This window comes from Anolis carolinensis, chromosome 4, assembly GCF_035594765.1.
Source record: "Anolis carolinensis isolate JA03-04 chromosome 4, rAnoCar3.1.pri, whole genome shotgun sequence".
Lineage (NCBI taxonomy): Eukaryota > Metazoa > Chordata > Lepidosauria > Squamata > Dactyloidae > Anolis > Anolis carolinensis.
In genome coordinates this window covers 125,254,654-125,265,624 of record NC_085844.1, presented here as the reverse complement: position 1 = coordinate 125,265,624, position 10,971 = coordinate 125,254,654, and the positions used below count along the sequence as shown (strand labels likewise).

General features: G+C 42.7%; 1 protein-coding gene across 1 annotated transcript in view; it reads left to right on the top strand.

The window, feature by feature from the left end:
* The first annotated feature begins 6,995 nt into the window (after positions 1-6,995).
* qsox1 (quiescin sulfhydryl oxidase 1) overlaps positions 6,996-10,971 on the top strand; it is a 105,726-nt gene continuing 101,750 nt past the window's right edge. Inside the window, exon 1 of the mRNA XM_003219833.4 lies at positions 6,996-7,434. Coding sequence (XP_003219881.1) covers positions 7,197-7,434 — 238 coding nt within the window. The 5' untranslated portion in view covers positions 6,996-7,196. The remainder of the gene's footprint in view (positions 7,435-10,971) is intronic.

Here is a 10,971-nt window from a genome sequence, read left to right as displayed (position 1 = left end):
TCCATTACAAAGAGGTGTGAGACAGGGATGCCCCCTCTCACCCTTACTATTCATATTTGCAATAGAAATCCTAGCAAGAAAACTACGTCAAGATGATGACCTGATTGGTATAAAAGTGAAAAACCAAAAATATAAAATAAAGTTATTTGCAGATGACATTATTTTAATGTCAGAAGATCCACAGAAAGAATTTCCCAAAATGATATGCCTGGTCAATCAATTTGGATCAGTTGCGGGTCTTTCAATCAATCTACGCAAAACAAAAATATTAGCGACAAAGTTAAGCAATAAAGAAAAAGAAGAATTAAGTCAAGAAATAGGAATTGAAATAGCTCTCCAAGCAAAATATTTAGGAATAAACATAACAATGAATAACAAAGATCTGTATAAAAATAATTATGAAAAAACCTGGAATAAAATAAAAAATGATCTGAAAAAATGGATGAATCTGGATATCTCTCTCCTAGGACGGATAGCTACAATAAAAATGAATATCTTACCTAGACTATGCTTCTTGTTCCAGAACATTCCAATTGACATCAAGGAAAAAGAATTTACGAATTGGAATGCTGAACTTACGAAATTTATTTGGAGAGGGAAGAAACCGAGAATAAAGATGAAAAATTTACAAGACACTAAACAAAGAGGAGGACTGGCTCTTCCAAATCTAAAATTATACAGGGAAGCAGCTATATTGATTTGGTTAAGAGAATGGATCCATCTTGACAATCAGAGTCTCATAACTCTGGAAGGAGATAGTTTAAAATTTGGCTTACATGCATACTTAATTTATGGGAAAGTGGCAGAAGACTCAAACTTTAATAAACACCCAATTAGGAAAACTCTGATGAATACTTGGAACAAATATAAAAAATTCTTTTACAGAAAATTACCACAATGGACCTCGATCCAAGAAGCTTTCAAACAAAGTGGAAATTCAAAGGGCAATAAAAGATGGCCAACATATGCGGAAATACTCAAGAAAACACAAGATAACCTCCAACTGAAATCATTGATAGAAATAAACCAGCAGGGCTATAACATGAACTGGTTTGAATATGCACAAATACACCAACAATATCAAAAAGATGTGCATACAGGATTTGAAGAAGAAAAGACAGACCTTGATAAGATACTTCAATCAAGAAATAAACAACTATCTAAGCTTTACAGTCTCCTGTTAAAATTACACACAGAAGATGAATATATCAAGGAGTGTATGGTAAAATGGGCTAAAAACATTGGTCGCTCGATTAGCATAGATGAATGGGAATACCTCTGGAGAGTAAAAATAAAAATTTTCAGAAGTTATTCCCTTCTAGAAAATTTCTACAAAATGTTTTATCAAGCTTATATGACACCTGTTAAATTAGCCAAAATACAGCCACAATTAAAAAACACTTGCTGGAAATGTAAACAAGCAACAGGATCATTTTTCCACATGTGGTGGACTTGTAAGAAGGCAAAAAACTTTTGGATTAAGATTCATAAAACCACTGAAAAAATACTAAAGTTAAAAATACCCATGCACCCAGAAATATTCCTACTAGGAATAACAGATACATCACTGCTGAAGCCACATGATAAACTCTTCACTTTGATGACAACGGCTGCGAGAATAGTTTATGCACGAGCCTGGAAATTGGAGGAAACACCAGAAATGGAGGAATGGATCGTGAAAGTGACGGAGGTGGCTGAGATGGACATTCTGACAGGGTATCTCCAGTCAAAAGACCCTTCTGAGTTTAGGAAAGTCTGGGATCCCTTCAAAAGGTTTTTAGAAGGAAAGACCATTTCAACGTGGGGGTTTCAAATTTGACTATTATAAATTTTAATTTTCACCACTCGTTTAACTTCCTTCTGTGAAAAAAAAAAAAGGTCATGATGAAGAAAAAAAAAAGAACTACAGTTCACAATTGCTGGTGGCTTGTGAACAGGTTGTGAAACAGTGAGCTTTTTGCTTTTGCTTTTTGGTGTATTTCTTTGCCAAGTACTTTGCATTTTTATATCGCCATTTGTTCAGATCTTTTTTTCTTTTTTATATAAATATGGACATTTTAGCTTTGTTTTTGGTTTTTGGTTTTCTCTCTCTCCCTTTTTGATCCTTTTTAAATCTCAGTTTTCCCACTTTCTATACAATCAAATGTTCTCACTCTTTCAATGTTAATTTACTCTATCTTATAAGGTAAAACTTCAATAAAAATATATATTAAAAAAAAAGCAATCATTCGCCAAAGTGACATGTCACATAACACATTACAACACTTTTTATAACATAGAGCGTCAACTTTGGATTTCCTACGGCCGCCCCTTTAGACCGGTCTCACGCTGATTGGTTGTTGCTAACAGTTGGAGGGGGAGGCAGAGGTGTGCCGACCAATCAGAAAGCCAGTGCCATTTTGGCCCCTCGGCCAGTCAGGAGCAGGGAGGTGGGCCGGATGGGAAACAATGAACCGGGGATGGTTTTTGAGTGGGTTTAAGTGATTTATGGAGGATATAATGGCTGGAGAGATCCCCTGGGGTTCTCAAGCCAGCCAAATATTGTTCTGCAGAAGTGGGAATATACATCTGTGTCTGGCAGAAACGCCAGAATCTGGTTTCCTAAAGGCTGAATATTGAAACAAACAGGTAAGGCTTTTGACAGTGGGATCAGCTAGGTGTGTAGACAAAGGAGTGAGATGATTTTGGGTAATCTCCACTTTCCAGGGTGGAGGGTTTTACCCCAGTGGAATGTGGTAATCCTGTCCAAAGGCGCTCTACCTTGAGTGGCCAGGCTCCGAGGCTCAGGGAACAGCCATTCCTTATTGTTCATGCAAAATATCTTGATTGAGACCTTTTAAGTGTGTGTGATTATGTGCCTTGATGACGAAACGCTGGGGTCATGCCAAGGTGACATTTCATATTTTAAAAGTTCATATATGAGGCATTTTGGGAAGGGAGATATATAGGAATACATAGAATACATTCATAGAACCAGAAATCATATTGCCCACTCCCACCCACCCAAAGGTCCAGAATGAGAAAAAGAGAAAATCTACAACTGGGCTTGGCAACAAAACTATGAATTCCCTAATTCATGGGTCACCTTCGATCACAGTCTTACCCCATTAGGTTTGCTTGTGTGTCAGATACTTCATGAAACATCTGGAGGGCACAGTTTTTCTGGCCAGGACAAAGAACAGAACTTTTGCAGAGATCCACATATCTGTATCCTGGGGCTTAAAAAAAAAAGCTGCCGAGGTTTCTGGCAGAAGTCCCATGGTGGCCATCTTGGGAGCCTCTAGCTCTCGGAGCAAAGCAGCAAGTGTGGACAACAGAAGCAGAAATCCCAGGACTAACAGGTCTGTATGTGGACCTTTTCTGAAGTCCTGGGATTTTTTACCCTTGCCTAAAACCCGTGATTTTGTGCTGTATGGAAGCGCTAAGATATTGTGGGTTTTTCTGTCTTGATATTCTGGGTTATATGGCTGTGTGGAAGGGCCCAGAATCTCACTAAACTACAAGCCCCAGAATCCTGCTGGAGACAGAAACCTAATTTCACATGGGATGCATACTGTGTTAAGGCAGTAGTCTTCCAAAGTTGAAGGGTTTAAGCAGAAAAGCCTTCTGTGCAGCTTGGCCCTCTGCTTGCCATGGCTTGCCCTGCAACCAGGTTGGGGAACTTTGGGTCCCTTCCATATGTTGTCGACCGCGTTTCTGGGGGATCGGGCCCCTTAAGGAGGGAGCCGATCCGGTCCTGAGGGAACGGACCTTGGCGAAGCCAAAAGAAGAATATAAGCCGCAATACAACCTGAAGCCTGAAATGAAGAAGGTCCGCCAAGTTGAAGGAAAATCCGCCAAGGAGTTTTTATTGAGCAATTCAGCTGAAAAGGACGCTAATAGCGATCATTCAATCTACTAGCGTAACATATGTTTCAAATAAAGCCATATTTATACAATGTTTCGGTCTGACAGCCCTTTGAATTTCCCGCCCCGCTTCCCCGCCCATCTGATCGTGGATAGGCTGAGAGGTTGAACGAGGCGGGCTTTCGTTTCCCGCCTTGCTTTGCTGGCCCAATGGGGAGCCGCTTTTTGTCCCCCCTCGGGCCAATCAGAGAGGAGGAGGCGGGAGCTATTGAAACAATGAGGTGACCGGACGGGAAATATCAGATTAATTCTGGCCCAGCCGATTTCTAAAGGAATTAATGACACCCATCAAGGATGTCCGGGGTCCTGTCACGTTCACAGATTTTAGATATATCTTTGGGGTGTCAGACGGGAAGTGGTGATGGGTGGTGATGAGCCGTTATTGACGGCCCCACAGGGTGCCTTCCTGCGGCGTCCTGGCCTGGGATATGACAATGTTTGCCTTGGGGGCGAGTCACCTTTAGGAATTTGGTGACTCGCCCTATATTGTCCATGCGATCGGAATGAGATTGGATTAAACTGTGGCAGATTATCCTTTTGTTTTTGGGAAGGGAGGTCTGGGTCATAGGGCTAGAGTTCATGTTGGGGTCATAATATTTCCCATTAGATTTCATGATTTGACAATTATATGGGATAGAATGAAAATTAAAATAAAGTTGGAACATAAACCCAGCTGGGAAAAACACATATTTTCCGGGGATCCCAAAGAGTACAAATACATATAGGCAGATAGATAGATTTCAAGGAAATAAAGGAGAATCCATAAAGGTGGGTGACATTGCATAAAGGGGAATCATGAATGATATAAGCAATAGAAAACATTTGATAAGGACGAAGTTCACATCATCTGGGGAACCCAATATGGAAATTCATAACACAACAGTGGGTCATGAGAGTGTCCAAGTACATAGAATATGAAAATTCACAAACACATGAGGGAAAAAGAGTTCATCTGTGATGGGAGGAATTCGTAGAGATGGCATGGGGAAGAGGCACATGTGGGTTGCAGTCTTTGGAAGTATAGGATTTCATAAGTCCAGGGGTAGGTCTGGGGAAGAGTGTTCTTCTCCTTCATAAAATCATGAAAAGTATGAATGAAACGTGGAGGGCACCCGTCCGGGCATCCCCTGGCAGCTGTAGAGGGTGAGGGTCCTTGGAGAACTATGTCTCCCCAGCGAGAGAGCGATCCCCCATCCCCAGGTCACAGAAAGGGGGTAGGTATCTCTTAAACCCATTCCGCGGGCCGCGGGGAGAGGAAAATCCGGGATAAGGCAGCATTTTAGCTTGGAAGGAGCCGTCGGTCCCGTTTGACAGTCAGCTGTTGAGGTGCCGAAAACTGGACCGATTCCGGTTCTGCTGGTTGTCTTCGAGTCAGGAGCCTTAGAAAGGGTTAGGACTAAAAGAGGAGTGTTCTAGGGGTAATTTTGATAGAGATATGAGCCAATTTATATCGACCGCCATGTTAATCTATGGCAGAGAAACCTCAACCGGAGTTAAAGGGACGGGAGAGAGAGAGAGAGATTTCATGCGAAGGAAGGAGTCAGGGAAAGATACAAAATAACCAGATAGAGAGTGTTACTGTTAAAATAAATGTTACTTTTATTGGGGGGATTTGTTACACAGTTCAGGGAAGAGGAAAATGAAGAAAAAAAAGGTCTTTTAATAATAGTCTGTTGCGGTCCCGCTCCGTTCCTTTGGTGGGTGACCGGCGGAACTCTCCGCTGCGTTTTCAAATCAATTTGAAAGTCGGGGTGACGGTCATCACATACAGCTGAATAAAACCCCACAATATCTGCTTTGAACAGGGATATATGGCAGTGTAGACTCGGATAACCCAGTTCAAAGCAGACATTGTGTGTTATTCTGCCTTGATATTCTGGGTTATATGGCTGTGTGGAAGGATCCCGGGTTGGGGAGCTCTGGAGGCACAGTGCTTTTCCACACAGCCGTATAACCCAGAATATCAAGGCCGAATAAACCACAATATCTGCTTTGAACTGGAATATCTGAGTCCACATTGACCTATATCCCAGTTCAAAGCAGAAAATGTGGGATTTTATTCAGTTGTTCTGGGGCCCCTTCTACACAGCCCTATATCCCAGAATATCAAGGCAGAAAATCAGCTTTGAACTGGAATATATGGCAGTGTGGGCTCTGATAACCCAGTTCAAAGCAGATATTGTGGGATTTTCTGCCTTGATATTCTGGGTCATTGTGGCTGTTTGGAGAGGCCTTGATATTTGTTTGCTTTTGGTTTAAAAACGTTCAAGAATAGAACAGAAAAATAGAAGAGGAACAGACCTCTGGAAGATACCAGGAAGTCAAAACAACCAATCATTTTTCTATGTAACATCATTTCTCTATCCTGATAATTTTAACCTATGTTTATATTTCAATTTCTTCTTCGCCTATATATACATTCTTCTATATACTGCAATTAAGTAACTATAACAATAATAACAAAATTTTTAATTATTTTTTTCCAGAATATACACAATTTAGCGTAGGTAATGCACATAGCAAAATAGATACTCTAACTTGCAGTCTTAAATCTGTTATATTTATGTCCCTTTTTTCATATCTATATATCAATCTTTCTTTTTCTCTTTTCTTTTCCTTTTTCTTCTTTATTACTATTATATTATTACTGTATTATAAAAAGAAATCTTAATAAAAAGTATTTTTTTTAAAAAAGAAACTTTGATAAGAAGGATATGGCAGAAATAGTTGTTTGCATTTACACATGTATATAGCCTGTAACCATTATTTTTTTAAAAAAAGCATCCAATGAAATCCATGGGAAAAGAAAGACTCCTTCCACACAGCTGACTAAAACTCCACATTATCGCTTTGAACTGGAGTAAATGGCAGTGTGGGCTCAGATAACCCAGTTCAAAGCAGATATTGTGGGATTTTCTGCCTTGATATTCTGGGATATAGGGCTGTGTGGAAGGATCCCAGGTTGGGGAGCTCTGGAGGTTCAGTTGGAGAGTCTTTTCCTGGAGGGGAGGGGGGGGAGAGAGAGAGAGGCGCTCGTGACGCTCCTGATTGGACGGTCTCTTGCAGGCTCCGCCCCGAGGCGAATTTGGGGAAGCCTGTTCAGGGGCAAGTGGGAGGCGCGCGGAAAACCCCCATTGGTCCGAGAGCACGCGACGGTGCCCGAGACGGGGGGAGAGGGCGGGGCTTCCTTCGGGCTCCTCCCGCCGGCGAGGCCTCAGCGACACTTTGCCGCTCGCTCGCCCGCCGGCAGGACCGTGATTGCGCTGCTCTCTTTCTCCTCAGCGGGTGCCATGCCTCGGAGGCCCGCCTTGCCGCTTGTTCTGCTGGCGCTGCTGCTGGCGGGTCCCAGGGCGCTGGACGCGGGCCTGTACTCCCCCTTGGACCCGCTGGCCGTGCTGGGGGCGGACTCGCTGGAGCGGCGCCTCTTCAACTCGAGCAGCGCCTGGGTGATGGAGTTCTACGCCTCCTGGTGCGGACACTGCATCCGCTTCGCCCCCACCTGGAAGCAGCTGGCCCGCGACATCCGCGGTAAGAGAGAGAGAAAGAGAAGGGCGGCCAGAGTGTGCCTGCCAAGCCCCGGGAGGAGAGGCTGAGGGAGCAGTCTGTGTACCCCGCAGAAGAGGAGGCAGGAGAGGCAGGTTTCAATATCCGAAAGGCTGTCACCAGGATGAGGGAGCAGGCCTGTGTTCTGCTTTCTTGGAGACTAGGACTCAATGGAGCAGTGTGCTCAAATGACAGGAAAGGAGACTCCACCTGAACTTCCTGACTGTGAGAGCTGTTCAGCAGTGGAACTCGCTGCCTCAGAGTGTAGTCTTGTAAACAGAGGCTAGATGACCATCTGTCGGGGCTGATGTGGTTGTGCTTTAGGTTCGACTGGATGACCTGTATGGTCTCTTCCAACTCTGCAATTCTTGTACAGTAGAATCAGTAAACAGGCCGACAGAACTTTGGATAAGCGAATATGTTGGATAATAAGGAAAGATTAAGGAAAAGCCTATTAAACATTAAATTAGGTTATGATTTTACAAATTAAGCACCAAAACATCATGTTATACAACAAATTTGACAGAAAAAGTACAGTAGAGTCTCACTTATCCAAGCTTCTGGATTATCCAAGCCATTTTTGTGGTCAATGTTTTCAATATATCGTGATATTTTGGTGCTAAATTTGTAAATACAGTAATTACAATATAACATTGCTGCATGTTGAACTACTTTTTCTGTCAAATTTGTTGTATAACATGATGTTTGGCGCTTAATTTGTAAAATCATAACCTAATTTGATGTTTAACAGGCTTTTCCTTAATCCCTCCTTATTATCCAACATATTCGCTTATCCAAGCTTCTGCCGGCCCGTTTAGCTTGGATAAGTGAGACTACTGTAGTTCAATACGCAGTAATGCTATGTAGTAGTTACTGTATTTACGAATTTTGCACCAAAATATCATGATGTATTGAAAACATTGACTACAAAAATGTGTTGGATAATCCAGAACTTTGGATAAGCAAGTGTTGGATAAGTGAGACTCTACTGTAACTGATTTCTCCCTGGGATTTTGTGTGCATTTCCACTCCTGTGAGAATTGGCATTGTCACGTGTTGCCAGGGCATGGTTTTTCTCTGTTCTCAGAGAGACCCTTATCAAATCATATGTGCTGGCTGTAGGTGTCTCTTAGGCCTCTTCTACACAGCCAGGGCAATAACCAGGAAAAAAAAGTCGAAGGGGGGATTGAAACTTTTTTTTAGCGAATTGTGAAGACTAGTTCCATAATGCAAAATAATTTAGAAATCAGGCTCCATCGATAAACTTCAGTGGACACTCAAGACAGATAAACTTCAGTGGACACTTATGCAGATTTGGTTAATCAGTTAAAATTCATTAGTAAACCAGGTTTTTTAAAAAAACCTGAAAAATTTGGGTGGCACAGCACATTAAAGTGCTGAGCTGCTGAACTTGCCGACCAAAAGGTCACAGGTTCGAATCCGGGGAGCGGAGTAAGTTTGAAAACATGTAAATGTGAGAAGAACAATAGGTACCGCTCCGGCAGGAAGGTAACGGCACTCCATGCAGTTATGCTGGCCACATGATCTTGGAGGTGTCTATGGACAATGCCGGCTCTTCGGCTTAGAAGTGGAGATGAGCACCAACCTCCAGAGTCGGACGTGACTGGACATTAAGTCAGGGGAAAACCTTTACCTTTTTACTTTAAACCCCTACCCCCCCCCCCCTTTCTTGGCTACAGCCCTGCACATAAAAAGGTAAAGGAGCGCTGTTACCTTCCCGCCAGAGCGGTATCTATTGATCTACTCACATTTGCATGTTTTCGAACTGCTAGGTTGGCAGGTGCTGGGGCTAACAGCGGGTGCTCATTCTGCTCCCGGGATTTGATCCTGGCACTTTTTGGTCCGTAAGTTCAGCAGCTCAGCGCTTTAATACACTGTGCCATCAGGGGCCCCTATGTACATTGCTATGTAAAATTTATTTATTTATATCCTGCTGTATCTCTCCATAGGGAGACTCAAAGCGGCTCGCAAACAAAAACACTACAACTTAAAATATACAAATATCATTAATAGAATATAAACTATGGCTGTGTGGAAGGACCCTTACTCTGATAAATTAGATTCTATGATGCAGTTAGCCAGTCTGCTAGTCCACATTATCTGCTTAGAACTGAATTATATGAATCCTCACTGCCATATAATTCAGTTCAAAGCATGTAATCTGGATTTTCTGGGGCAGTGTAGAGTTGGAAGAGATTGCATGGGCCATCTAGTTTGACCCCCTGCCATGCAGGAAAAGCACAATCAAATCACCCCCAACATATGTCCATCCAGCATTTGTTTAGAAGCCTTCAAGAAAGGAACCTCCACTGCTGAACAGCTCTTGCATTCAGGAAGTTCTTCCTAATGTTCAGGCAGAATCTCCTTTTCGTTAATTTCCTTCCAGGTGCTTGTGCGTTTCTTTCAGCTTCCATTCACTGGAGACTTCTTTTTGAAATATTAGAGCAGCGGTTCTCAACCTGTGAGACCCCAGATTTTTTGGCCTTTAACTTTCAGAAATCCTAACAGCTGGGATTTCTGGAAGATGTAGGCCAAAACACCTGGGGACCCACAGGTTAAGAACCACTGCCTTAGAACCCCAATTCAAAAGGCAGGGAAGAAGAGGGACCCTGACTCTTTCTACACTGCCATATAAAATCCAGATTATCTGCTTTGAACTGGGTCATATGCAAATGTAGACTCATATAATCCAGTTCAAAGCAGATAATCTGGATTTATGTGGCAGTATAGAAGGGGTCCTAGCAGGGCCGTAGCTAGAAAAAAAATTTCTTTTTTAAAAAAATTTCGGGGGGGGGGGTTGAACCCCTAGCACCCCCCACCCCCGCTACAAACCTGTCAATATCTGCTTGAGATAGTGCCTGGAGGGACTCTTAATGTTTTGCCTCTCATAGATTTAGCATGGGGATTTGGTTGACCAGTTAAAATTCATGAGTAAACCAGGTTTTTTTTTTATAACCTGAAAAATTTCAGGGGGGGTTGAACCCCTAACTCCCCCCCCCCCCCTCGCTACAGGCCTGGGTCCTAGGGCCCCTCCACACAGCCCTATATCCCAGAACATCAAGGCCAAAAATCACACATTATCTGAGTGTGGACTCAGATAACCCAGTTCAAAGCAGATATTGTGGGATTTTCTCCCTTGATAGTCTGGATTATATGGCTGTGTGGAAGGGCCCAAAATCCACACTGCCATGTATCCCAGTTTAAAGCAGATACAGTAGGATTTTATTCAGCTGTGGTGGAAAGGGCCTCAGTCTCCAGGGCTGCAGAAAACAAGCCTGCTTCCTCAAAGTGACATTATTTCAAATATTTACACATGGTTATCATGTCTCCTCAGTCTTATTTTCTCCAAGCCAGTCTCATTGTTTTCTGCGAGTGATCACTTCCAGGCAATTTGCATAAGATTGCAGCTTTAAACAGTTGCTTCCTGCTCTTTCCTCTTTTGTCCAGTCTCCCTGCAGAGTTAGGAAATACCCACTGTAGGCTGGAGTCCTCACGTATACA